This window comes from Trachypithecus francoisi, unplaced genomic scaffold, assembly GCF_009764315.1.
Source record: "Trachypithecus francoisi isolate TF-2019V2 unplaced genomic scaffold, Tfra_2.0 Lachesis_group3, whole genome shotgun sequence".
Classification (NCBI taxonomy): Eukaryota; Metazoa; Chordata; class Mammalia; order Primates; family Cercopithecidae; genus Trachypithecus; species Trachypithecus francoisi.
The window spans coordinates 55,303,497-55,328,925 of record NW_022681468.1 but is presented as its reverse complement, the minus strand read 5'-3'; the positions used below and the strand labels follow the sequence as shown (position 1 = coordinate 55,328,925).

Sequence of the window (25,429 nt, the reverse complement as noted above, 5' to 3'; positions counted from 1 at the left end):
CCTTCACAGCTTCTTGTTTTAAATATCCAACAAGGATACAGCTTTACTATCATTTCAGCAGGGGGATTTCAGTTGAATATCCTGGAACCAGACACACCAGAGCGGTAGCACCTGCTGGACCTCTCAGGCCAGGTGGGGACAGTGAGAGCTGCTTAGGCGTTCACTCCGCGATGCCAGTATGTCTTACTATACAAAGCAATGCTGAGTTAATTTCACACAGCTTGGGGAGGACTGGAGGCGCTTTTGGGGCCTATTGTGTGTGAGCCAGCAACCTCATCTCTCCAGCTGTTCCTTGGTAGAAGCAGAAGTAGAAGTAGAAAAAATGAAGAAGCCCGAGCCAGAAGTCAGTTTCTGCCAACGGGAACAATGGGTGCAATTGTGCGTCTCACATAGCAGCAAGGAGTATTAAACAGAACTATGTACACGCTGTTACTACCATGAGAACCTTGCCATGGGAACTTCCGGATGTACTTTTTTGGAATCCAGAGGATCTGGGAAGACCATTCCAGAAAAAGAGATTCCATAGAAATGTCAGGGAGTGGCCAGTTCTTGGATGACCTCTCCAAGCAAGAGAAAACACAAATGTGTACTTTAGGAGTTTCAGAAGCGATGCAGATCTTTCTTAGTGCAAAAGCCCTGTTTTCCCCTTAATATTAAAGATAGTCTTGGTCTTATTTCTGGGAAGCTTCCAAGGACAGAGGCTAAACTGTGACCAAACTCACAGGAAAGAGACCCTCAGAGCTGGGAAATGATCACTTCAAGTGGTTTCTTGCTCCTTGCCTTGAACTGTGTTCGAGCTAAAACCTGCAAAATCTCCACATGGGGGACTTCTCCAAGGGAAGATGCAGGTGGAATCCCAAAGGCAATGTGGTGGTTGTCAGGCCTCTGAGCCCAAGCTAAGCCATCATAACCCCTGTGACCTGCACGTATACACATCCAGATGGCCTGGAACAACTGAAGAACCACAAAAGATGACATCCCACCATTGTGATTTGTTTCTGCCCCACCCCAACTAATCAATCGACCTTGTGACATTTCCCCTGCTGGCTGGACAACGAGTCTCGTGATCTCCCCACCCTGGACCTTGTGACCCCCGCCCCTGCCCGCAAGAGATAACCACCTTTAACTGTAATTTTCCACTACCTACCCAAATCCCATCAAACTGCCCCACCCCATCTCCCTTTGGTGACTCCTTTTTCTGACTCAGTTTGCCTGCACACAGGTGAAATAAACAGCCTTGTTGCTCACACAAAGCCTGTTGGTGGACTCTCTTCACACAGACGCGCGTGACAGTGGTAAGAGACCTGCCTCACTCACTTGAGCTATTTACCCCAGGAGAGTTCCCTTGCTTCTCTGATCTTCTGTTCTCTATAATGGAGATGACACCTACCTCATGGATTTTTTGTGTGAATTTTTTCTTCTTTTTTTAGAGACGGAGTCTTACTCTGTCACCAGGCTGGAGTACAATGGCGCGATCTCGGCTCACTGCAACCTCCGCTTCCCGGGTTCAAGCAATTCTCCTGCCTCAGCCTCCCGACTAGCTGGATTACAGGCACGTGCCACCACACCCAGCTAATTTTTGTATTTTTTGTAGAAATGGGGTTTCACCATGTTGATCAGGCTGGTCTCGATCTTGTGACTTCGTGATCCGCCCGCCTCGGCCTCCCAAAGTGCTGGGATTACAGGCATTGAGCCACCCTACTCGGCCAAACTTTTTCTTCTTTTTTACTTAATTTTATTTTTCAAAACTAGAGATTGAGTCTATGTTACCCAGGCTGGTCTCAATCTCCTGGGCTTAAGCGATCTGCCCACCTCAGCCTCTCAAAGTGCTGGGATTATAGGCATGAGCCACACCATGCACTGCTTTTTTGAGTGAAATTTTAACAAGAGTATGAATAAGGTTTGAACACTGAAAAAATAAATAATCTCTGAGTTGCATTTAGTTGTGCCGGACCCACTACATTAACAACCTAAGGGAGCCTTGCCCTGTGCCCCATGCCACGCGAGCCCTTGTCCTGGGCCTGCCTGACTGGCTGCTCTCCCGGATGATGTCCAGCCATCTCAGGTGGCAGAGCAACTCATTCCGGGGCCTGCCCCAGGCAGTGGAGTGACACCGTTGGAAGATCTTTGTTTTCATTCCCTCCTCTTCCTTCTGTCCATCTAGGATTGAGGGTCCTCTTTGTGGCCTCTCTCTTCAAGTGTGGTGCTTGTGCTCCATTTCTCACAACCTGTTTGGATATATTTACAAACCAAAACACAGTTTCCATAGTCTGACTCACCCAGATCTCTTTCTCTAGCCCTGAGCCCAATCCCTACTGCCTGCGGGAAATCACTAGCTACACGACCACCCCACCACTGATTCCATTGGTCTAAAAGCAAACCTTCCCCTCAGAGTGCTTCCAACTCCCAACTATGGCAAAGCAGTAAATCAGGAACTTTTTTCATCCTTTACTCTCCTTCGTTCCCTATTTCAACCTTTTCTGGTCTGAATTGCCCCCACAAAATGCATATGTTGAAGCCCTTACCCTCAATGTGACTGTGTTTAGAGACAGGGCCTTTAAGGGAGGAAGTAAGGCTAAATGAGGTCATAAGGACAGTGTCCTAATCTGATAAGACTGGTGTCCCTTTTCTAAAAAAGGCTGATTTATTTATTTTGAGATAGGGTCTTTCTCTGTCATGCAGGCTAGAGTGCAGTGTCACTATCTCGGCTCACTGCAACCTTCACCTCCTGGGTTCAAGCACTTCTCCTGCCTCAGCCCCCCCAGTAGCTGAGACTACAGACATGTGCCACCATGCCTGGCTAATTTTTATTTTTTGTAGAGACAGGATCTCACTATGTTGCACAGGCTGATCTCGAACTCCTGGCCTCCCACCTCAGCCTCCTAAGGTGCTAAGATTACAGGTGTGAACCACGGCGCCTGGCCAGGACTGATTTCCTTATAAGATAAGGAAGAGATACCAAAAATCTGTCTCTCTCTTTCTTTGTACACACAGAGGAAAGGCCATGTGAGGACACAGCAAGATGGTAGCTGTATTCAAGATGGGAAGAGAGAACTCACCAGAAACCCATTCTGCCAGCAGTGTCTTGATCTCAGATATCCAGTTCTCAGGACTGTGAGAATATAAGTGTCGGTTGTCTAAGCCACCCAATCTAGAGCATTTTGTGATGGCAGCTTGTATTAGTCCATTTTCACACTGCTGATAAAGACATACCTGAGCCTGGGCAATTTACAAAAGAAAGAGGTTTATTGGACTCACAGTTCCATGTGGAAGGCCTCACAATCATGGCAGAAGGTGGAAGGCACGTCTCACATGGTGGCAGAGAAGGAAAGAGGGCTTGTTCAGGGAAACTCCCCTTTTTAAAACCATCAGATCTCATGAGACTTATTCACTATCACAAGAACAGCACGGGAAAGACCTGTCCCCATGATTCAATCACCCCCAACCAGGTCCCTCCCACAACATGTGGGAATTCAAGATGAGATTTGGGTGGGGACACAGCCAAACCATAATCACAGCTCAAGGAGAATAACACACAACCTGATACCAAAACCAGCTACATCTTCCTTTACAATGGCTCTCAGAGTCTCCTCCTTCTTTCCACATCTTCTCTTGTTGCCTGCTTCCTGTCTTCCTTCCCTGACACCTGGATTCCTGGTCCCACTTCTCATTACCGCTTCACTGCCATCCTTCTCTCCCATTTATCTGATATTCTAACAACACAACATGTTCCTTGTCTCAGTCAGGATAGGCTAGGTTATGCTACAGTAACAAATGACCCCAAATCTCAGTGGCTTCACACAACAAAGACTGGCTTATTCGCATCACGTATCCATCATGGACTATCATGATTGAGTTCTGATTCTGCCCCAGGTTGTTTCCATTCTGGGACCCGAGCAGATGGAGCAGTCCCTATGTGGGACTGTGTTGTTCTCGTGGAAGAGGGAAAAGAGAACATGGTGAACCATGCAATGGTTATCAAAGCTTTTGCCTAAAATGTCATACATCCCTTCTACTCACATTTCATTGGTAAAAGTTTCACACTACCAAGTGTGATATTATCTGGGTAGGAATGTAGAATCCTTCCATGGGGAAGGGAAGCAAATAATTTTGAAAACTGCAACAGTCTACCATCACAGCCATTCCTGCCTGTCAGCTTCCTCTTCTCTCCTATGATGTAAATGCTGTGTGTTGAAGTCCTGGCCATCTCAGTGCCCTGTGAAGTCTGCTCTCTCTGGCTCAGAGTGATTCTCTTTCCTATGATCTTTAGTTGAGATTGTCATCAGGGACCCCCATCCTGGAGTTGTTTTAGGTGTCTAGCTGCCCAGAGTCCTTTAGGTGATCTTGTGATTACTCCTGGCCACATCTGACCGGACTGTCAGGAGGGACAACTGACCAAGGATTGCTAAAACACAGGCTCACAGAGGCCTAGGAGCTGGACCAATCAGAGCCTCTCCTGGGAATTAGAACTACCAAATACTGAAAGAATGAACTACTTAGGGTAGTAGTTGAAGATGAAAGGATGTCTAGAGGTGGAGACAGAATCCTGGCTAGTGAAGTCACGTGTAAGTTGAGACTAGGAGAGAACAGGAGCTGAATGAGCAGAGAAAGCATTATTAGAGACAGGAGCAGGGGACAGATGCACAGAGAGAGCAGGGATCCTGAGGGAGGGGTGACTTGGAGAGGCCTCCCCAGGCCTCGGAGCTGTCTCCATGACAGCACTAACCACATGCACTCCTATGCTAAATCCCTCCTTCCTTGAGACAAGTGGAGGGGTCTCTGTCCTTAAGATCAGCACATCCTCACACATCCTCAGTAAAGCCACTTTCAGTTTAGAGAAGCCTCAGTTGTCCACTTGCTTCACATAGAGCTTGACCTTCCCATTCAGACTTTAGGCTCCTAAAAAGCAAGGCTCATGTTTGTATTGTCCATGAGCCTACCACAGCAAAGGCCCCAGTAAATGATTTACCACCAATTTCACGTCCTTTTTTTTTGTTTTTTCGAGACAGGGTCTCGCTCTGTTGCCCAGGCTGGAGTGCAGTGGTGTGATCTCGGCTCACTGCAACCTCTGCCTCCCGGGTTCAAGCGATTCTCCTGCCTAAGCCTCCTGAGTATCTGGGATTACAGGTGCCCGCCACCACACCCTGCTAAGTTTTGTATTTTTTTCAGTAGAGAGGGGGTTTCACCATGTTGGTCAGGCTGGTCTCGAACTCCTGACCTCAAGTGATCCTCCCACTTTGGCCACCCAAAGTGCTGGGGCAACAGGAATGAACTACCATGCCCAGCCCAATTTCACGTAGTTTTGCATCATTATTGTCATCATCTTCTTTGTTACCAAGTCTAGAAAATCAACTCAAAGCATTTTCATTGTTGAAAAAACAAAAGAGAAAATGCAAATGTCCTTACCCAGAAAACAGTTTCCATGTTGACTTAGCACACATTTCTGGGACCTCCGTAACTGACATGGTATGGATCGTGGGCATGGAGTGGACTTTTCAGAATTGCTGTAGCCCAGGCTCCAAGCCTCTCATTCAAGTCCCCCAGAGTAAATTGCTAGGCCTCAAATGCAGCCTCTTAAAAATGGGGTTAACCGGCCGGGCGCGGTGGCTCAAGCCTGTAATCCCGGCACTTTGGGAGGCCGAGACGGGCGGATCACGAGTTCAGGAGATGGCGACCATCCTGGCTAATACCGTGAAACCCCGTCTCTACTAAAAAATACAAAAAACTAGCCGGGCGCGGTGGTGGGCGCCTGTAGTCCCAGCTACTCGGGAGGCTGAGGCAGGAGAATGGCGTAAACCCGGGAGGAGGAGCTTGCAGTGAGCTGAGATCCGGCCACTGCACTCTAGCCTGGGCGACAGAGCGATACTCTGTCTCAAAAAAAAAAAGTAAAAAAAAAAAAAAAAAAAAAAAAAATGGGGTTAACATCTGCGTATGGTAAGGAATAAAATAGTAAATGAAGGGCTGTCACAGAGCGAGTGGCACAGACGCTTAGTAGCAACTGAGTCTTCATTTCTGCTTAACAAAGTGCCCCATGTAGGCTAGGCATGGTGGCTCACATCTGTAATCCCAGCACTTTGGAGGCCAAGGTGGGATGACTGCTTGAACCCAGGAGTTCCAAACTAACCTGGGCTACATAGTGAAACCCCGTCTCCACAAAAAGTTTTAAAAGTTAGCCAGGTGCAGTGGTGCATACCTGTGGTCCTCGCTACTCAGGAGTCTTGGGTGAGAGGATCACTTGAGCCTGGGGTAAGGCTGCCATGAGCTGTGATTGTGCCACTGCACTCCAGCCTGGGAGACAGAGTGAGACATTGTCTCAAAAAAAAAAAAAAAAAAGCCCCATATGCCCAAAGAAACCTTAGCTTAGCCCCTTGTGAGGTGAGATGGGTAAAGTAGGCAGTGGGAGGAGCCGGATGGTGGCAGCTTGGCCCAGTGGCTGGCTTTTGCAGAGCCTGTGGACGTCCTTTGACTTTCTTCCCCCATCCCTGCGGACTTCCAGTTCCACAAGCAGAAACCAAGCAGTGGGTGAGGTGGACGGAACCCGGGCAGGAGAGATCACATACAAAGTTTTTTCACCTGTGCATTTGTGCACATGCAAGAATCATTCAACAAAGAAAGGATATAGTTGGGGTTTGCAAAGACTGTTCATAAGTTGAAGGATGCCTACCCATTTACACATTTAGATTTTCTACCAGGAAAAGGGAAAAAAAAAAAGGCTTAGATGGATGGATGGATAGATAGATAGATAGATAGATAGATAGACAGATAGATACTCAGACAGACCTTGCCAGTCGGTGTCAGTTGTGCTTTCTGGGAAGTAGTCTTGTGTAACATGACCCCCAGGAAGTGAGCAGAAAAGGCCTTTCTGAAGGATTTGGTCTCTGTCAGGATACCTTGGTTGCCTGCAGGTGGAGAGTGGACTCCTTGAGCTCCTCTACTGAGGGAAATATCCAGGGGATAGTTCTGGCCCAGCCAGGCCAGGTAAGAGTTCCAGAAAATGAGCATGAGAAGAGAGGGGAACCTGCTGCTTTGGGGTTACTGCTGTTTCAAGGTGGCCCTGACTGGGGCAGCCACCAGCCACCAGCGATAGACACAAGGGGTTAAAACACACACACACACACACACACACACACACACACGCACTGTGGCAAACGACATGGCTTGGAAATGGCTTTCACTCAGCACACCAATCTCAATCAGGAACTACTGTGTCCAACACAGGATCGGATGGACTCCAGCTCATGCACTTAAAGATGTCGTGGTTAAATGTGTGGACTCTGGAGGGAGTCTGGGTTCAAACCCCACCTTTTCAGCTGGGTGCAGTCACACCTGCAATTCCAGCACTTTGGGAGGCTGAAGTGGGAGGATTGCTTGAGTCCAGGAATTCAAGACCAGCCTGGGCAACATAGTGAGACCCCAGCTCTACACAAATAAACAAACAAAAACCCCCAAATTTCACCTTTTCTATGTATTAGCTGCTAACCTTAAGTAACTCACTTAACCTCTCTGTGCCTCAGTTTCCTCCTCTGTCACGATAACAAAAGGAATTAGAATATTAAAGCACTTAGAATAGTTCCTGGCAAATTAGCAAGCACTACTTATAAAGTTGTTACTGGTGCAAATAACAACCTTTCTGAAAGAGAAACACCTGATGCTTGAAGGGATGCAGCGTTTTGAGGCCATGAGGCTGTTTGTGCTTTTTTTTTTTCACTTTCCGTCAGCTACAGAAAAATAGAGGAGGCCAGCTGCTCCCCACGTCTTCACGTCCTGATGTGAGGCCACAGGGAAATCGCCTGAGACCAGTGGCTGTCACCAAACTCCTCCATTCTTTGGTACTTGAAGGACCTTGCCTGAGTTTGCTAGGGCTACCCCCACAACGTATCACAAACTAGGTGACATAACCAACAGAAATTTGTCTTCAGAGTTCTAGAGGCTAGAAGTGCAAGACCAAGGTGTCAGCAGGGCTGGCTTCCCTGAGGGCTGAGAGGCAGAATCTGTTGGATGCCTCTCCCATGCTTCTGGTGGTTTGCTGGCAATCTCTGGTATTCCTCAGCTTGCTGAAACATCACCCTGACCTCTGCCTGCATCTCACACGCTGTTCTCACTGTGGATGCGTCTGTCCCCACCTTTTCCCTTTTCTTTTTTTCTTTTCTTCTTTTTTTTTTTTTTTGAGACAGAGTCTCACCTGTCACCCAGGCTGGAGTGCAGTGGCGCGATCTCAGCTCACTGCTACCTCTGCCTCCCCGGTTCTTCTGCCTTGGCCTGCCAAGTAGCTGGGACTACAGGCGCGCACCACCACGCCTGGATAACTTTTGTATTTTTAGTAGAGATGGGGTTTCACCATATTGGCCAGGCTGGTCTCAAACTCCTGACCTTGTGATCCGCCCCCCTTGGCCTCCCAAAGTCATGGGATTACAGGCATGAGCTGCCACGGTGCCCGACCAAATTTCCCCTTTTCATAAGGACAGGAGTTAGATTAGATTAGGGCTGACCTTAATGACCACAGTTTAGCTTGATTACCTCTGTAAAGACTATCTCCAAATAAGGCCATAGTCTGAGGTACTGGGGTTTAAGCCTTCAAGTTTTTTTGAGGCAGAGGCAGCGGGGACAGAATTCTATGCATCCCCAACCTCATACCACCCAAAGCCAGCATGCTGAGGCCTGCAGTCACCCCAGACAGCCCCAAAGGTTTGTAAGTAAACATGCTGACCTTCTCCCCTTGACTCTTTATGTCTTGGATTTGGTTAGCCAGAGACTGGGGAAACAGATCCATTACATTCTGCATAGATTGAAAACCCCAAGGCAGGGCAGTTCAGTTAAAGCACCTCCAATCATTCTTGTGGTTTCTCTAGACGGGTGCGCTTTTTCCAGCTCTGCCTGAGTATTCTAACTCTTCACACTTTCTTGGGAAGAATGAGAAGGGGCAGGAAAGACCAGTTGCTTTGCTGGACTTTGTGTGATTCTGTGCAGCAGGACCTTTGCCAGGGCAGCCACTGAGGGAAGGTAGCCGAGGCTTGGAGAACTTTTGGGCTGTGAGTCTCATTCATTCCTGGAGGCAAAAGCACAGAGGGCAGGCCTAGCTGTGGTGTGGGAGTCAGGAAAGAGAGGAGGTGCAGGGCCGAGGGGATGATAAGGGGATCAAGGAGGTGAAGAAGGAGGCTGGGAAAATAGATACTGTAATCACAGACTTTTCTATAAAATAGGTAATTTATGTGTAGTGCAGAACAATGATCTTTTCATTAAGCTGAAAAGAAGCCATGTATAGTAGTTAGGATTATATTTGGTTGTGTATGACAGAAAATGTCAAAATAATAGATGCTTTTTAAAAAATTGACCTTTATTTCTCACTTTTACAAAAGAAGTCGGGAAATAGGCAATCCAGGGCTCGTATCACAGCCCATGGCCATCAGAGAAGGAGGTTCCATGTAATACGCTGACTCTCCAACCTTAGCATGTCTCTTCATGGTCCCTAAGGGCTTTTCAGCCTCCAGCCAGGTACCAGGTAGCAGAAAAGAGCCTTCTCAGAGGCCCCGCATATTACCTCTGCTGACATCTCACTGGCTGGAGCATAGTAAGGTGGCCACATAATTTTTTCTTTGGGTAGCTATGTACCTAGCAAAAACTGGGGACTTGTCACTAAGAAAAGACAAACAGCTGGAGATCCACAGTGGTCTCCACTACACTGTATATGAAGGCAAGACAGTTAATTTCTACCTACATTCCCAAATGTATCTTCAGGAAGAGAATGTTTCTGCAGCATAAATTCTTTGTGCATTGGAAGATCTTCCCTTTCAACCTTCAATTGTACTGCATGCAAACCACCCCTCAGGTTCTCAGCTTCAACCTCACTTTCTCGAGGAACCCTCCTCAGGCCCCTTAGTCTGCATTAGGCTTCCCTGTTTTATGTTCCCATTGCACCTTATGCTTCTGCTTCAAAGCCTCTGCACCCCTGTCATTATTGACTCATCTGGAATTACATGTGTAAGCGCTGTCTTGCCTGTAATCTAAACTGTAAGCTCCCTGAGGGCAGACTCTGTTTCACCCTCCACTGTCTTCCAATGTGTGGCACCTAGTAGGCCCTCAATAAATATTTGTTAAGTGATTAAGTGATTGGAATATTACAGAGACCCCAGATTCAAGGCCATTTCCACCGAGATCTTTTTTTTTTTTTGAGACAGAGTTTCGCTCTTGTTGCCCAGGCTGGAGTGCAGTGGTGGGTCCTCAGCTCACTGCAACCTCCACCTTCCGGTTTCAAGCAATTCTCCTGCCTCACCCTCCTGAGTAGCTGGGATTACAGGCATCCGCCACCATGCCCAGCTAATTTTTGTATTTTTAGTAGAGACAGGGTTTCGCCATGTTGGCCAGGCTGGTCTCAAACTCCTGACCTCGTGATCTGCCCATCTCAGCCTCCCAAAGTGCTGAGATTACAGGTGTGAGCCACTGCACCCGGCTGACCTTTTCTTTCTTTAACTAGACTTCCCCAGCTGAGACCAGGACAAAACCAGATTCCCCTGCGCTGTGCACCTGCCAGGACTGGAGCAGCCCAAAAGCCCATGGGAGGGCTGTGGACTGGGGCTGTCAGACCAGGCTCTCCGAGGAGGACTCCCACACCCACGGCCAACTCCACTTTACAAAACCAGCTCCAGCCAGAAGTATGCCTGGGGGGCACGAGAACAGAAACTGCAGCAGTGTGGGTGGATTTTAAATCTGCAAATGCAACTGACTGCCCAATGTTTGGGAGATAAAATAGGTCACCATTCTCCCCTCAGTTCGGCGTCATTTGGCGTCACTCCCAGGCCCTAAAGGGGAAGGAAGAGTTTTGTGATCTTTGCTGTCACAGGCTATGGACAAATTTGGTTACACTCAGCTTTACAAGAGCTGCCCGCCCACCTGACTCTTGTTCACAAGACCCCTAAAAATTAGAAAAAGGTCAGTCCAGGCTGTTCAGTCTTTGGTTGTTCGATGGGAAATTTTCCTGAGGCCAGTTTCTAGAGTCCATTTTGACACCAGCCAAGACAAAAGGCAGGACCTAGAGTCTAGACAGCTCCAATCCCGCCGTTTTCAACTTGGCCCATTAGGATGGAGCCTTCTGTTCTCTGGCAATGAATCATAGGCTTTTAAAGTAGAGAGTGAGAAAGAGCAAGCCCTGGAGAGAGCCCCGTGAGGCCTTGGGGTAAGGGCTTCCAGGACTGTTCATGAGAAGCTGTGCATGTCTCCCTCCAACTTCCCCAGATGAGACACCAAGATTGAGAAGTGAAGAGTCATCTCCAATTTGGCAGACATCCTGACCCTCCACACTCACACTCACCATTCTGATACTTAGTCATTACCATCCTGGTATATTTAACCACTTCTCCTTCTGACTGAGAAGCTGAAAGTGACATTCAGCCTGGGTGTGATGTGGGGATTTTCTGGGACAGGGCGGAGATGATGAGGTGCTGGAGTTGCATGAGCTGGTCATTACAGTCAAGACTTGTGAACCAGTTGTGAAACCCTTGGTAACCTGAAATCTGCCATGGTGGGAGTATTTACACTACAGGAATTGGCCAATGCTGCAAATCAGGGTTTCTTTCTTTTTTCAGTGAGACACTTGACCAGCACACACTGCATTACTCACGCAGGAGGAGCTCTGGGAGGGCCGGAGAAAACCATAGGTGAGCAGAGTTGAGGATGTTTGGTGCCTCCCCTGATGGCTTCATCATGTCATCTTTCTCGGCTCTTCACAGTCAGCATTTTCTCTGTGGAAACACCAAGAGATTCTACCTCTGCTCCATCAGCAAACAAGGAAGTCATTTATTTTCATGGCCCCTGTGCTAGAGGACTCCGAGAGTCCAACCTCTTAGAGCAGCAGGCCCATTTTCTGGTGGAGAAGAGAGAAGGCAAAGCCAGGGAAGGGCATTTAATAGTGACAACTCAGTGAAAAAGCAGACAGAGGCAGCCCGATGATCAAAGGTGTCTTCCTTCAAAGCCCCTGATTGAAAACAGCAATCCATGCTTGCCAATGAAGGCCACAGGTGATGTTTCTTATGTGAGTGCATAAGAAAATATGACCCTCTGCTTTAGGTCATATTTTCAGAGGTCATACAAGATTGAAAGGAAGCAAATCATTTTCATGAGAAGGATAATAAATGAGACCAGGATTGGTATTGAGAAAAGTATTTAGACATTTCTGAGCTGACCAACCTGGAGAAGAAAGTGCTTCCAGACACACAGATTTCCAGGACTTTTCCTGAGAGGGTTAGATTCTGGAGGCCTGCAGAGGGGGCCAAGAACCCGTGTTTTTACCAGCCCCTTCCTCACCCCATGATTCCGCTGATGGCAGCCTGCGGACCGCACTTTGAGGAACTGGTCTAGTGAGGGTCCTCAGAGGGCGTTTTGCAGTGGGTGGAACTGGCCTCTGAGTGGGATCCTCCTTCAATACCTAGGCCCTGCCCTGCCATGGCTACGGGTCTTCGGGACTCATGCTTGGGGATAGGTGCTGGGTGTTATGGGAAGAGCATAAAAACACAAAACAAAAAATTCCATTTCTTACCACCAGTGGTGAGAAATGGGGGTGGAGCCTGGAACTGTGGTCATGGGGGCTCCAAGAGGAGCAGCCGGGATGCCATTGCACAACCAGCCACCTCTAACAGAAGCAGGACCAGGCCCAGGACTGAGCCTCCACAAGCCCTGCTGCCAGCCACCAGCCACCCTTCCTCCCTGGGAGAGCCAGAAAGGGAAGCATAGCGAAGCCCTGCATGGTGGTCTCCATCAACAGGGAGGCCCCTCCCCTCCCTCTGCTGCAGCCATCTTACCTGCAGCCAGAATGTGCCAGGGCCAAGCTGAGGACAGGGCGGCCTCTCCAGAATCCCTGCCCTTAGAGGACTTGCCAGACATTGGTTTTTTTTGTTGGAGGCACCTCTTCACAGTCTGCATGTATAAGGCCTGATGAAACTCATCCCAAGAACCCAAGCCCACTTGCAAAGACGGGATAGAGAAGGGGCATGGCATTCCACTGATCTGCTCACTCTGGAGAGGAGCTACTGACCCAGCAGCAGTTCCCCCTCCCTCACCCCTGTTCACCATCCCCAGGAAGACATCCGACTCCCCATCAAATGGTCCCTGCCAAGGGCATCGTGGTAACGTGGGGAAGGAGAGGATGCCAAGTTGCCCCTCTGGCCATTGGACCCCTTCTCATCTGAGGAGAATTCCATGGCAGCCCCTTCTGGGCTGTGCTCTTTATGTCTCTAAGCCACTTCCTGTTTCCTTTTCTAGGTCATAAGCCAGGCTTATAGTTGGTGTGAGTCACTTACCTAGGAAGCCCAGAGCACAAAGCTGCCTCTCAGGGAGGGAGCAAAGGATACAGCTTAGAAGTGCGAGGCATTGGTTTGCTCCTAAAACACACAGATTGTCCTAGGCTTTTAGCAGTGCTGTGTGCCATGGCCCCCAAGCAATGCAAGCCTTAGAGATCCATGATTTGCCTGGTTTGCGTTCCTCTGCTGATGCCAGGCTTTCAGTTCCCAGGAGGCACTGGACAAGCATAATTTTGCAAATAAAACATTGCTTTGCCAAGGGGCTAGGCCTATCAGACATTCATTAGGCAACAGCCAGCAGGACCTGTGAAAGTCATGGCAAAGAAGCCATTCAAAAGCATTGTCTTCTAGTAACTAAATTTCAAAACCAGGAGGAAACCACAGCTCAGACATCGGCCAATGTTCAGCAACCTGGATTCACAGGGAAACGGACAAGAATAGACTTTGCACAAATCTAGTGCTTTCCCTTCATGACATCTAGGCAGTTTACTCCTCCTGACCTCCACTACTCACTGCGCGACGATTATTCTGTGGTCACCAGAGTACTAAGGACGAGGCGCTGGGTGATTTGGTTGAAGTCAATGTGCCAAGTCAGCATCAAGCAGCTATTTTTGCCTTCCCATTCCATTCCCTGAATTTTTTTTCTGTGAAAGTGTCTTGTAAGCTAGAACACACCTGAGGTGGCAGAGGAAAAGCAGAGCTCTAATCTCTTCCCTAGGCCTCTAAGTGAGTTTTGCATTCAGGGATGATACTTGGGCAAGGGGTTTGGAAGGTCCTGATGTTGCTGACACCCACATAAAACACTTTCTGCAGCAGAGAAGGAAAGGGGAGAGGAAAGAACAGGCAGAGAAAGACCCAGAAACTCAGATCAGCCTAGGATGAGAGTAGCTGTCCTGAAAACAATCAGAAATCCAGAGTCCTGACTCTCCAGCAGGTATGGCCTTGATCCTAGTGAGATTATCTTCAAAGACAAAACAAACTCCAGTCATGCAGAGAAGCTGCATTGTTCCATGCAGATCTATAAAAAACAACGGAAAGAGCGTCATCCTCTTAATTAGTGAGGAAGTAGGGAAATAGGAATCCTTGTACCCTGCTGGTGGGAATATAAACTGGAAAAACTGAGGTGGGGAATCAACTGAGGCCAGAAGTTCGAGACTAGTTTGGCTAACATGGTGAAACCCCGTCTTTACTAAAAATACAAAAATTAGCTGGGTGTGGTGGCGTGCACCTGTAATCCCAGCTACTCGGGAGGCTTAGACTAGAGAATCACTTGAACCCGGGAGGCAGAGATTGCAGTGAGCTGAGATCACACCACTGCACTCCAGCCTGGGCAACAGAATGAGACTCTGTCTCTAAATAAATAAATAAATAAATAACTGGAAAAACATTGCTGATTGGCAAGTTGGTTATGTTTGAGGCAGAGACAATGCTTGTTCTGGGTCTGTTACACTCTTGTTTTCCTCCTGGACACTCAGCAAGACTATACTTCCCAGCCTTCCTTGCAGTTAGGAGCAGTCATGTGACTGAGTTCTGGCCAATTGGAAGGTGGGCAGAGGAAGTGATGTGAGTCACCGCCAGGCCTGACCCTAAAACTACCTGTGCAATTCTCCATGCTCTCTCTCTCTCCCTTTACCTGTCAAGTGAAATCAGAGTAGCCAGTGGAGAAGTCCAAGGCCGGGGCAAATGGAGACCCATCAGGTGGGCAAACCCTGGTTCCAGACGACCATGCAGAGTGCCTTCTACTCCCAACCAATGACTTGTGTTGAACTGTGACATAGAGAAATACATCTGTATTGTGTTAAGCCACTGAGATTTTGGCTATGTCTGTTATAACATTTAGCCTATCTGACTGATACACTATCACAATCCTTTAAAAGGTCATAAGCTTTGACCTAGCAATTAAATTCTTTGGAACATATACTAAGGAAATAATTAAGAATAATCACCGAAAATTATAAACAGACCAGATGTGGTAGCTCACACCTGTAATCCCAGTACTTTGGGAGGCAGAGATAAGAGGATTGCTTGAGGCCAGGTGTTTGAGAACAGCCTGGTCAACATAGCAAGACCCCATCTCTAATAAAATTTTTTTTAAAAAATTATAAACAACATTAATCTCCAATAATAGGCAATTCATTAAATAAATAATAATATAACTCTGCAAAGGAATATTTAGGCACTTAATATCATTTAAATGTATTTATTGACATGAAACAATTTCATGATTTAGTATTACATGAAACAGAGTAACAAAGCAACATGGATGGTATGAACCCATAACTATTTATATATGTATACGCATGCAAAGAAGAAAATTCGGAAATATACCAAAAAACAATGATTATTTCTGGTAGTAGGACTAAAGATGGCTTTTAAAAATTATCTCTTTATTGCAGTTTTATGCTTTTTCTACAACTAGCATATCTTTTTTTCAGTTGAAAAAATTTTTTTGGCCGGGCGTGGTGGCTCACGCCTGTAATCCCAGCACTTTGGGAGGCCAAGGCAGGTGGATCACAAGGTAAGGAGTTCGAGACCAGTCTGGCCAATATGGTGAAACCTCGTCTCTACTAAAAATACAAAAAAAAATTAGCTAGGTGTGGTGGCACACGCCTGTAGTCCCAGCTACTTAGGAGGCTGAGGCAGAAGAATCACTTGAACCCGAGAAGTGGAGGTTGCAGTAAGCTGAGATCGCACCATTGTACTCCAGCCTGGACGACAGAGTGAGACTCCGTCTCAAAAAAAAAATTTTTTTTTAAGTAGCCTTTTGGAAATGGATGGGTCTCCTTTGAACTTTAGGGCTGGCCTTACTCTCTCTAAGTATTAAGTGTAATGGGTACAAAGAAAACGCAGGTTCCTTCCACTCTTCTGGGCTAAAATGCCACCATTCGTAAGGTTAAATACCTATTTTATCTTCACCACTGAGAGCAACTCTCAAGCCCTTCATTCACTTAGCTTCAGGGCTCAGTTCTACTGACATAGTGCTCTGGCTTTAAGGAAAGATGTACCTTTTTATCACAAGGTTTTTCAGGATTTTCTCAGAGTTGCTGGGCCTCAGAACTCTCCTCTTTTGAGTCCTAATTTGGATAATTTGGGAAACTGCAGCCACAGTTCCTCTCTCCCTTGAGACTGGCTGAGTGAGGCAGACCACGCCTATAACGCAGAAAGCAGGGCAGGAAATCACACTCTAACCATAGGTCTTTATTCAGAAACCCAGCAGCCTCACTACCAAATAAACTCAGGAGCCCTAAAGCTTCAGTGCCCTGACCTATAAGATCAAAGAATCTCATGTGAGCTCTCAAGTGGACTTTTAATAAAAAGTAGTGCTGCCAGTTTCTGTTTTGACCTTCCAACCACAGGATCATGCCAACATTCAGTAGTAACTCCATTTTTTTTTTCCTGCCAAATCGACTCCTTGCTCTTTTCAACACATCCTCACACAGAGGGAACAAGCCACTGAGGTTTCCTGTTGAGGACGGTTCTTTGGTGTTCTGGGAGGAAACCATATATTCACAGAAACTATGTATAAATTTTCTGTGTAGTAGGACAGAATTACCTTAATTTAACTTGATGTCTTTTTGACAAACCATGTACCCCTAAAATGAAGAAATGGAAGGAAGAGTTTATTTTCATCCCAGCCCTTACTCTGCTGCATTGTTCCTGTGTACATTTCTCTTACTCCACGGAGTAGGAGCTTCTTGAGGAACATGACTGTCATTTATTTCTCCCTCCCTGCTCCTGGCACTAGCAGGACCTCCCCTCCTCCCTCTTAACAAAGTTTTCAGCGAGTGAGTGAATGAATGAACTTTCCCCTGTTTCCTGATGGGTTTCAGCCAGCACAGACTACCTACTTTTGTTCAGATGCGGCCTGTGTGTCTTTGTCTCTACGGGCACTGTGTTTGATGGGTTTCTTGAAACCTTCCCATGCACATAGTAGTATAGCGGCAAGATCAGCTACATGCATTGCAGAACCCACTGAAAAATGAAAATGCAGGGCCCTTGTTCAAAAATTATTTACAATGTCAAATTATCCAAAATTAATACAATTAATTATTAAACATTAAATTAGATAGTAAATGATTAAGAATTTCAAAGCTTTGCAGAGTAGAGCAGTGCAGGCGAGCCTGGTTCTCGTCCACCACATGGCTCAGCTGCCTGCTCCTCCCCTCTGCTCAGAGTCAAGGTCCCGAGGCCAGCACGGTGTTTACTGATGAGGGCCATCAGTAAACATACCCTGTCCTGCATCCTATCACCAGAGTTTCATTTGGAATCCTGAGCAAAGGTCTCCGATTGCTGATTCTATTGCCAACAGAAAACACTCTTTCTCTTCTGAATGTGTTGGCAGGAAAACCAGATTTTTATCTCTCCAGGTCAGCCAAAATCTTGAGGCCAGTTAACTTCCCCAGTGATCTCATTTGAATCATCCTTCACTTCTGCCCCCAGTGAAACTGAATCTGCACTCTGCTCGACTCTCAGCCCAAGTGAGGTGCCACACCCACACCTCACTTGTCTTCCACTGAGGTCTTTCCTGACAACCCGTTTCTCTGGGTTGCCCTCTCTTGCCCTTGAGACCCCTGTTCAGTTGTGAACAGTCTCTCCATTCTATGGCTGCAGACTCTTCACTGAGATCTGTTTGCCTCCATCAAAACTAGATCTTTCCAAGGAAACCACCTGCCCCTGTGTGGCTCTCACAGTTCCCGAGCGGAATCTTCCAGTGCCTCTCCCCACTGCCAGATCTGCCATCGCCCCGGAAAAGCTGAATTTTCATGTGTGAATCAGACAGTATCCTGGCCTCAAATTTGTTCACCTCCTTAACTTTGGTGACCATTGTCTCCTCTCCACCTCAGCCATCTCTATATCCTGTACATTCTCAAAACTCAGAACTGAAATGGTAAACTTCAATATCCCTAAACTTATTGAAAACACACAAACTCCAATATCCCACATTCTCATTTCAATTTATTGGTTTCCAGCATTCATACTGTCAAACATCAGCATTTTTTGCTCCTCCACATGGCCTGTCTCCATGTGGAGAGCTTGGGCTTCCTCACAGCATGGTGGTCTTGAGGTAGTCAGACTTGCTACATGGTAGCTGATCTCCAAGAGTAAAAGCAGATGCTGAAAAGCCTTTTGAAAGTTAGGCCCAGAACTGGCACAGCATCCTCTCTGCCTTGTTCCGTCAGTCAAAGCAAGTGATAAGAAATCATGAGGCGAGTCCAGATTCAATGGAAGGAGAAATAAACTTGACCTATTGAATAGTGGAGCAGCATGTGTATACAATGGGAGAAAGATTTGATGGTGGCCATTTTTGGACATTGTCTACTACAGAGGAGAGAGAAAATAAATATATAAAACAAACAGGAAAATACCAGATAGTAATAAGAGCTGTTCAGAGAATCGAAATAGGGTGTTTTGATGGAGAATGACTGAGGAGCTCCTGGAGATTGAGGGTGTTGTCAGGGAAAGTCTCTATGAGGAAGTGATGTTTAAATTACAACTTGTGGCCAGGCGTGGTGGCTCACACCTGTAATTCCAGCACTTTGGGAGGCCACAGTGGGTGGATCATCTGAGGTCAGGAGTTCGAGACCAGCCTGGCCAACATGGTGAAACCCCATCTCTATTAAAAATACAAAAATTAGCTGGACGCAGTGCTAGGCACCTGTAATCCCAGCTACTCAGGAGGCTGAGGTGGGAGAATTGCTTGAATCCAGGAAGCAGAGGTTGCAGTGAGCCGAGATCGCACCATTGCGCTCCAGTCTGGGTGACAAGAGTAAAACTCTGTCTCAAAAAATAAAAATAAAAATAAATTAAAACTTGAAAAGCAAGAATTTCCAGCTGTGTGAAGGTCCAGGCAGGAGGGAGAGCCAGCAGAAATGCTCTAACATGGGACTGAGCCAGGCATGTTTAAGGAATAGAAAGACCACACATTAGGAGTATAGACAAGGACAGGGAGCATGGGCTAGAAAACAGGTCAGACAAGTGGGAAGGGCCAGATCAAGTGAGTCAGGGGAAGGAAGCTGGACTTTATTCCCAGAACCATTCATGGAAACTGATTGAAAGGTTTACAGCAGAGAGGGGATATAACATGACTTACGTAGTGAAAGGTCACTCCGGCTGCCTTGCAGAGAACAGGATGTGTAAGTGTGGAAGCAGCAAGACCAGTCAGGAGGCTACTGTGAGACCCCAGGGGAGATGGTGGCTTGTTCTGGCTGCTGGCTGTGGGGAGGAGACAAAATAGAGATAAGTTTGGTGGCTGGACCAGAAGTTGCTGAGGATTAAGGCTGTACTCTCTTGTTTCAATTCCTCTTCATGCCCAGGTGATCACTGTAGAAACCTGGTTGGTCCTCACCCACACCTAGCTGTCGGTTAGTGTCCCTCCTTAGAGTTTTGTGGGGGTTTTCTGTTTTGTTTTGTTTTGTTTTTTGTTTTGTTTTGTTGAGACAAGGTCTCATTCTGTTGCCCAGGCTGGCGTGCAGTGGTGTAATCATAGCTTACTATAACCTCGAGCTCCTAGACTTCAAGCAATCCTTTTGCCTGACCTCTGGAGTAGTTGGGACTACAGGCAATACTACCATGCCCAGCTAATTAAAAAGAAAGAAAAAAAGAAAAAAAAAGAAAAAAAGAATAACTTTTGTAGAGATGGAGTCTCACTATGTTGCCTAGGCTAGTCTCGAACTCCTGGGTTCAAGTGATCCTCCCACCTGGCCTCTCAAAGTGCTGGGATTACAGCTGTGAGGCATGGTGCCTGGACCTCCTTAGAGTTTTTAAGATTACTTTAAATCCCATATTGTTGCACACAATGAGACCCTTCATGGTAGGCTCTGCTCCTTCCCGCTTAGACTGGTTTCCCATCTCTGTCCCACATAGGCCTTTGCTCCAGCCAGATCTACGTCTTCACTGTTCCCTGACCATGTCCTGGTTCATGACCCTGTGCCTGGCATGTGCTGTCTCCTCTGCCTAAAATATTTCTTCTCCCTCACTTCCATTACTTTGTCTACCCAACTTCTGTTCCTCCCTCAAAATCTAACAGGTGTCACCTCTTCCACTAAGCTTTCCCTGAAACCCCAGTTTTATTGAGATTTCTATGCACTGGACACATAACAGCATGAATGTCCAACTCCTTGTCTGTTTCTTCCAATTGGTTGGGGTTTCTTAAGGGCAGAGACCATCCCTAGAACCCGGCACAGGGCTCCATAAGCTGATGCTATCATGTTCAGCACGGTTTACCCTTGGAGTGTGAAAATGTGTCTTACAAGGTCAAAGCACAGCAGAAAGATTTGATAGACCCCCATAACGAGGTCCTCCATTTTCCCAGGCTGATTCTGGGAGGCTGGACTCATTACTTAAGAAGCCTGCAAGTCTTCAATGGGACAACTGACAAAAGATCCGGACATGCTACAGGAAAGGTCTGGTCCCCGCATGCGATGATCAGCATCACCACTAGTAATAGTATTGGTTCTTGGCAGAATTAGTACTCAGACCACCGTTCTCCCCTCGCTCCCACCCATAGTCTCTGGGAAGATCTGAAAAGCCTAGTGCAGCCAACATGAAGTTCACCATAGTGCTTAAAGGTAAATATACTACAAGTGACTGACTCTAAAATCTATACCCAAACCTGGTCCTCGTTTCTGAACTTCAGACTCTCATATTCAATGCCTGATGGACTTCTGTACCTAGATATCCTCCAAACTTGGCAAAATTGAACTCATTATTTATCTTGCCCCCATATACTCATGAGTGGCAGCCCACTGGGAATGACTGATGGATGTCACTTGAGTTCATCCTCTCCATTGCCATTGCCAGGATCCTGTTGCAAGCCCTCAGCTTCTCTGGCCTGCATAACCACCTTAGCCCTTCCCCAGCCTCCCTGTTCCCGGCCTCATCTTCCTCAGGTACCCAGAGCATCTCTCCAAAATGCAAGTCTAATCTTGTCCTTCCTCTCTCAGAAAACCTTTAATTGCCCAAAGCAGGTTATCAAACTTTAGTTTGCATCTGAATTGCCTTGAAAGTTTCTTAAAAATGCAGATTCTTGAGCCACCTCCAGACCTCCAAAAATCCAAAGTTCTATGGGTGGAGTGATGCACATTCTCAACCAGTGCCCAAGGGCTTCTGATAGAGCTGGGCTCCACCTTGAGAAACACTGTCATGCACAGGCGACTCCAGACTCCATCATTCACTCCACCAGGCCCTTCTCAGTCCAGGGACCCCCCAAGTGAGGTCTGTCTCATTCACTCCCTCCTCACACACCATGCTCTTCATGGGTACTGCGTACCTTCCCCCTTTGCTCTATTTTGCCTGGTGCCAAGAATGTCTTCTTCGAAAGACCGAGACCCTTTTCATTCCGATAACTTGATAATCCTTTGGAATGTTGCTACTCAAAGCATCAGTATCACCTAGGATCTTGTTAGAAATTCAGAATCGCAGGCCCCACCCCACCCCTACTGAATCAGAGCCTTGGTAATTCCTATGCACATAAGAGAAGCAGCAGCACAGCCTTATAACTTGGCTCAATAGTCGCCTCTTCCAAGAAGCCTTCCTAGACTGACACTGACTCATCAAATACCCATTCCTCCAAACTGACACTGGGCATCACAATCACAGTGCTTGTAACATTTAAAAGTTAGGAATCTCGAGCTGCCAGGGGAGCCCTGCACACCATGCCACGTCCTGCCTGTCTGTCCCTGTGGGTTGTCGCCTGCCACAGCCCGCCCTGACCACCCAGCAGATCGTCCTCCAGGGCCCGGGACCGAGGGACTTCTGCCTCGTGGGCAGCAAGGTCTTCGAGCAGCCTCTCGCCATTTCCCGGGTCACTCTTGGAAGCAAGGTGGCTCTAGCTAACTCATGTATCAGAGATGTAATCACAGCCATTGATGGGGAAAATTCTGGCAATATGACGCATTTGGAAGCTCAGAACAGAATCAAAGGCTGCACAGACAACATGACTCTCACTTTGGCCAGATCCAAACATAAAGTCTGGTCTCCTCTGGTGACGGAGGAAGGGAAGTGTCATCCATACAAGATGAATGTAGCCTCTGAACCCCAGGAGGTCCTGCACATAGGAAGCGCCCACAACCGAAGTTCCATGCCCTTTACCACCTCGCCTGCCTCCAGCACTGCCGCCAGGGTCATCACAAACCAGTACAGCAACCCAGCTGGCCTCTACTCTTCTGAAAATATCTCCAACTTCAACAACACCCTGGAGTCAAAGACTGCTGCCAGCGGGGTGGAGGCGAACGGCAGACCCTTAGACCATGCTCAGCCTCCAAGCAGCCGTGTCATCGACAAAGAATCTAAAGTTTACAAGATGCATCAGGAGAAACAGGAGTTGAATGAGCCCCCAAAACAGTCCATGTTTTTCCCGGGTTTGCAGGAAATCCTGGAGTCTGAAGAAAAGGGGATCCCAACAAGCCCTCAGGATTCGGAAGTGTTAAAGCTCCTGTCACTAAAGTGGCTGCGTTAATTGGAAATGCTCAGAAGTTGCCCGTGTGTGACAACTGTGGCCCTGGAATTGTCGGTGTGAAGCTGCGGGACCATCACCACCACCCTGAGTGTTACGTGTGCACTGACTGTGGCACCAGCCTGAAACAGAAGGGCCATTTCTTTGTGGAGGATCAAATCCACTGTGAGAAGCATGCCTGGGAGCGAATCACACCACCTGAGGGCTACGAAGTGGTCACCCTATTCTGCAAGTGACCCAGCAGATCCAACCGCTGTTCTCCAGCTGGCCACTGCTGCAGCTTTTTCTCTCAGTGTTCTAGGCCCTCTCCTCTCTTGAAAATTCTCTGCTTACTTTGGTTTTCCCCCTGCTCGTAAAACATTGAATCCCCTGCCTTGGTTAATTGACTCACACTGGCTGTGTGATGCCCGCTTTTATAATGAAAGGAAAACTGTTCTGTTCAGTGTCCCCTTGCCAGCAACACCATGTCCTTTTCTCCCTCTGTTCTTCTCTGCTGTATTTGGACATCAGCCAAATTTGAACCCAATCAAATATAATGTATCTGACATTGATTTTGTTTTTACTCAATAAATTTATAGACTCCAAAAATAAAAAATAAAAAAAATAAAAGTTAGGAATCTCATAGTCCAGTCCCAGAGAACTGTCAGATTTAAAGACTGGCCCAAAGAATAATTCTAATCCCATTATCCCCAAAGCCGAGGGAACATCCCCCCCACCTTTTTTTTTTTTTTTTTGAGATGGAGTTTTGCTCTGTCACCCAGGATGGAGTGCAGTGGCATGACCTCAGCTCACTGCAGCCTCTGCCTCCTGGTTTCAAGTGATTCTCCTGTCTCAGCCTCCTGAATAGCTAGGATTACAGGCGTGCATCACCATGCCCAGCTAATTTTTGTATTTTTAGTACAGATGGGGTTTCACCATGTTGGTCACGCTGGTCTCGAACTCCTGACCTCGTGATCCACCCACCTCAGCCTCCCAAAGTGCTGGGATTACAGGCTTGAGCCACTGCGCCCGGCTGGAACATCCCTTTTGTGTTCTTGCAGTCCCATGCCCTATCTTGGCACCTTTGCCCCCTTTCTTCTCTGCTGGTGTTCAGCCCCACAGGAGGTGTTTCCAACATGCCGGGTCCCCCTGCCTCATCTGGCCTCTGTGGCATGGTTCTTCTTCAGCCCTGTCTGCTTTTCTCCTGAGAATCTTGCTAGGTGGCTGCGTCTCTTCTCCTTTCAGAGAGTGGGGCAGGCAGAAGGAGTGAAGTGGGCTCCTGACCTCAAGTGATCCACCTGTCTCAGCCTCCCAGATTTTGGGGATTACAGGCTTGAGCCAGTGCGCCAGCCAACACCAGGTTCTTATTAGGCTGTGCTCCCATATCATTGTCCGGTTTTTAATTGTGATGATGAAGCTCGGTAACTTCGGAAAATTTGAAATCGTTGTTGATCCTAGAACAGAGAAAATTGTTGTGACCCTCACAGGCAGGCTAAATAAATGTGCAGTGATCATCTCCAGATTTACTGTGCAACTCAGACCTAAAAAAATGGCAGATTAGTCTCCATCCCATCAGTTTGGTTTTGTTGAACTGATGACTGCAGCTGACATCATGGACCACGAGGAAGCATGATAAAAGCACACAGGAAAGAAAACCCTGGGATTCTTTTTCTGGGGATGAAATATATGATTACAAATTAAATGTTTCCCTCAAGAAACAAAACTGAGAGAAAGAGAAAGGAGAGAGGAGAGAGGAGAGAGAGAGAGAGAGGAGAGAGAGAGAGAGAGAGAGAGAGAGAGAGAGAGAAAACGAGCAAAGCCCCTAGTCAGTTGTCTGTCGGCTGCTGCTCTGAGTCTCAGCCAGAGCTCTGGACGAGGAGGAACTCAATCCCCTGGGCATCCCCACGAGTGGCTAGAGTGGAGATTTCTCCTCTGCGGCAGACTGGGTCTCTGGTACATGTGGACGTTCTCACTGAAGACCGTTTCAGAGCCTGTAGCAGACACAGAAGTACTCTGGCCATCCAGGGAGTTGGTCCCAGCTCGCTCTAGCAGAAGAGTGGGGATTAGGGACCCGGGAGTTAGCATGCTTGCCTAGGACATCTATGGAATCTTTATTTTCTCTTTCTTCCTGCTGAGTGAGGCGAGAGAGTTCTATAAATGGGTGTGGGGTCAAGGAACATATATTATTTTTGGAATAGTTACAAAGATCTCTCGGGCATAAATGAGACTTGGAAACTGGACGACTCCTCTCCTCCCCGCTTTCATTTGATGAATGACAGCTCTTTATGTGTGACACACCTACCATGCGCCATGCACAGTATTAGATGCTTGACTTCTGTTGTTTTAGTTGGCACATTCTTTACAGAGAGTTGAAAATGAGGCCCAGATGCTCACGTGATTTTTAGAACCTGGGGTAGAGCCTGGAGCATCTGACCTTCACCTCTATCTTCCTCACTCTGTCAGCCTTTCCCAAGGCATTCTTAGTAGAGCCCTAGTCTGGGGAGACCTTCTGTGGTCAGATGAATTGGTTGGGCACTGTCTGTACTTTATGTGCCCCTTGGTTTCAGGGTGCTATGAGTTGAACATCACAGGATACCCTAAGACCTAAACTACAAAGTGACAAACTCAAAGGGCCATTCCGGGGTTGGTTCATGCACAACTTAACAGCATCAAAGATCAAGATCCATTTCTCTGAGATTTTCTTGAC

The 25,429-nt window shown here is 47.3% G+C and overlaps 1 protein-coding gene and 1 long non-coding RNA gene across 2 annotated transcripts; one reads left to right on the top strand and one right to left on the bottom strand.

The window, feature by feature from the left end:
- Positions 1–10,165: 10,165 nt before the first annotated feature.
- LOC117069673 lies at positions 10,166–19,670 on the bottom strand. The gene is made up of 6 exons (XR_004431629.1): positions 19,381–19,670; positions 17,138–17,261; positions 16,295–16,439; positions 14,923–15,056; positions 12,792–14,307; positions 10,166–11,857 (listed from the first exon to the last, which is right to left on the bottom strand). It is a non-coding gene; the product is annotated as an uncharacterized LOC117069673 (long non-coding RNA).
- Positions 19,671–21,431: 1,761 nt separating this feature from the next.
- LOC117071024 (PDZ and LIM domain protein 1-like) lies at positions 21,432–23,360 on the top strand. The gene is given in 3 exon segments (XM_033190831.1): positions 21,432–21,503; positions 21,907–22,672; positions 22,675–23,360. Coding segments are annotated over 3 exon segments (1,143 nt in total). The 3' UTR covers positions 22,980–23,360.
- The last annotated feature ends 2,069 nt before the right edge of the window (positions 23,361–25,429 follow it).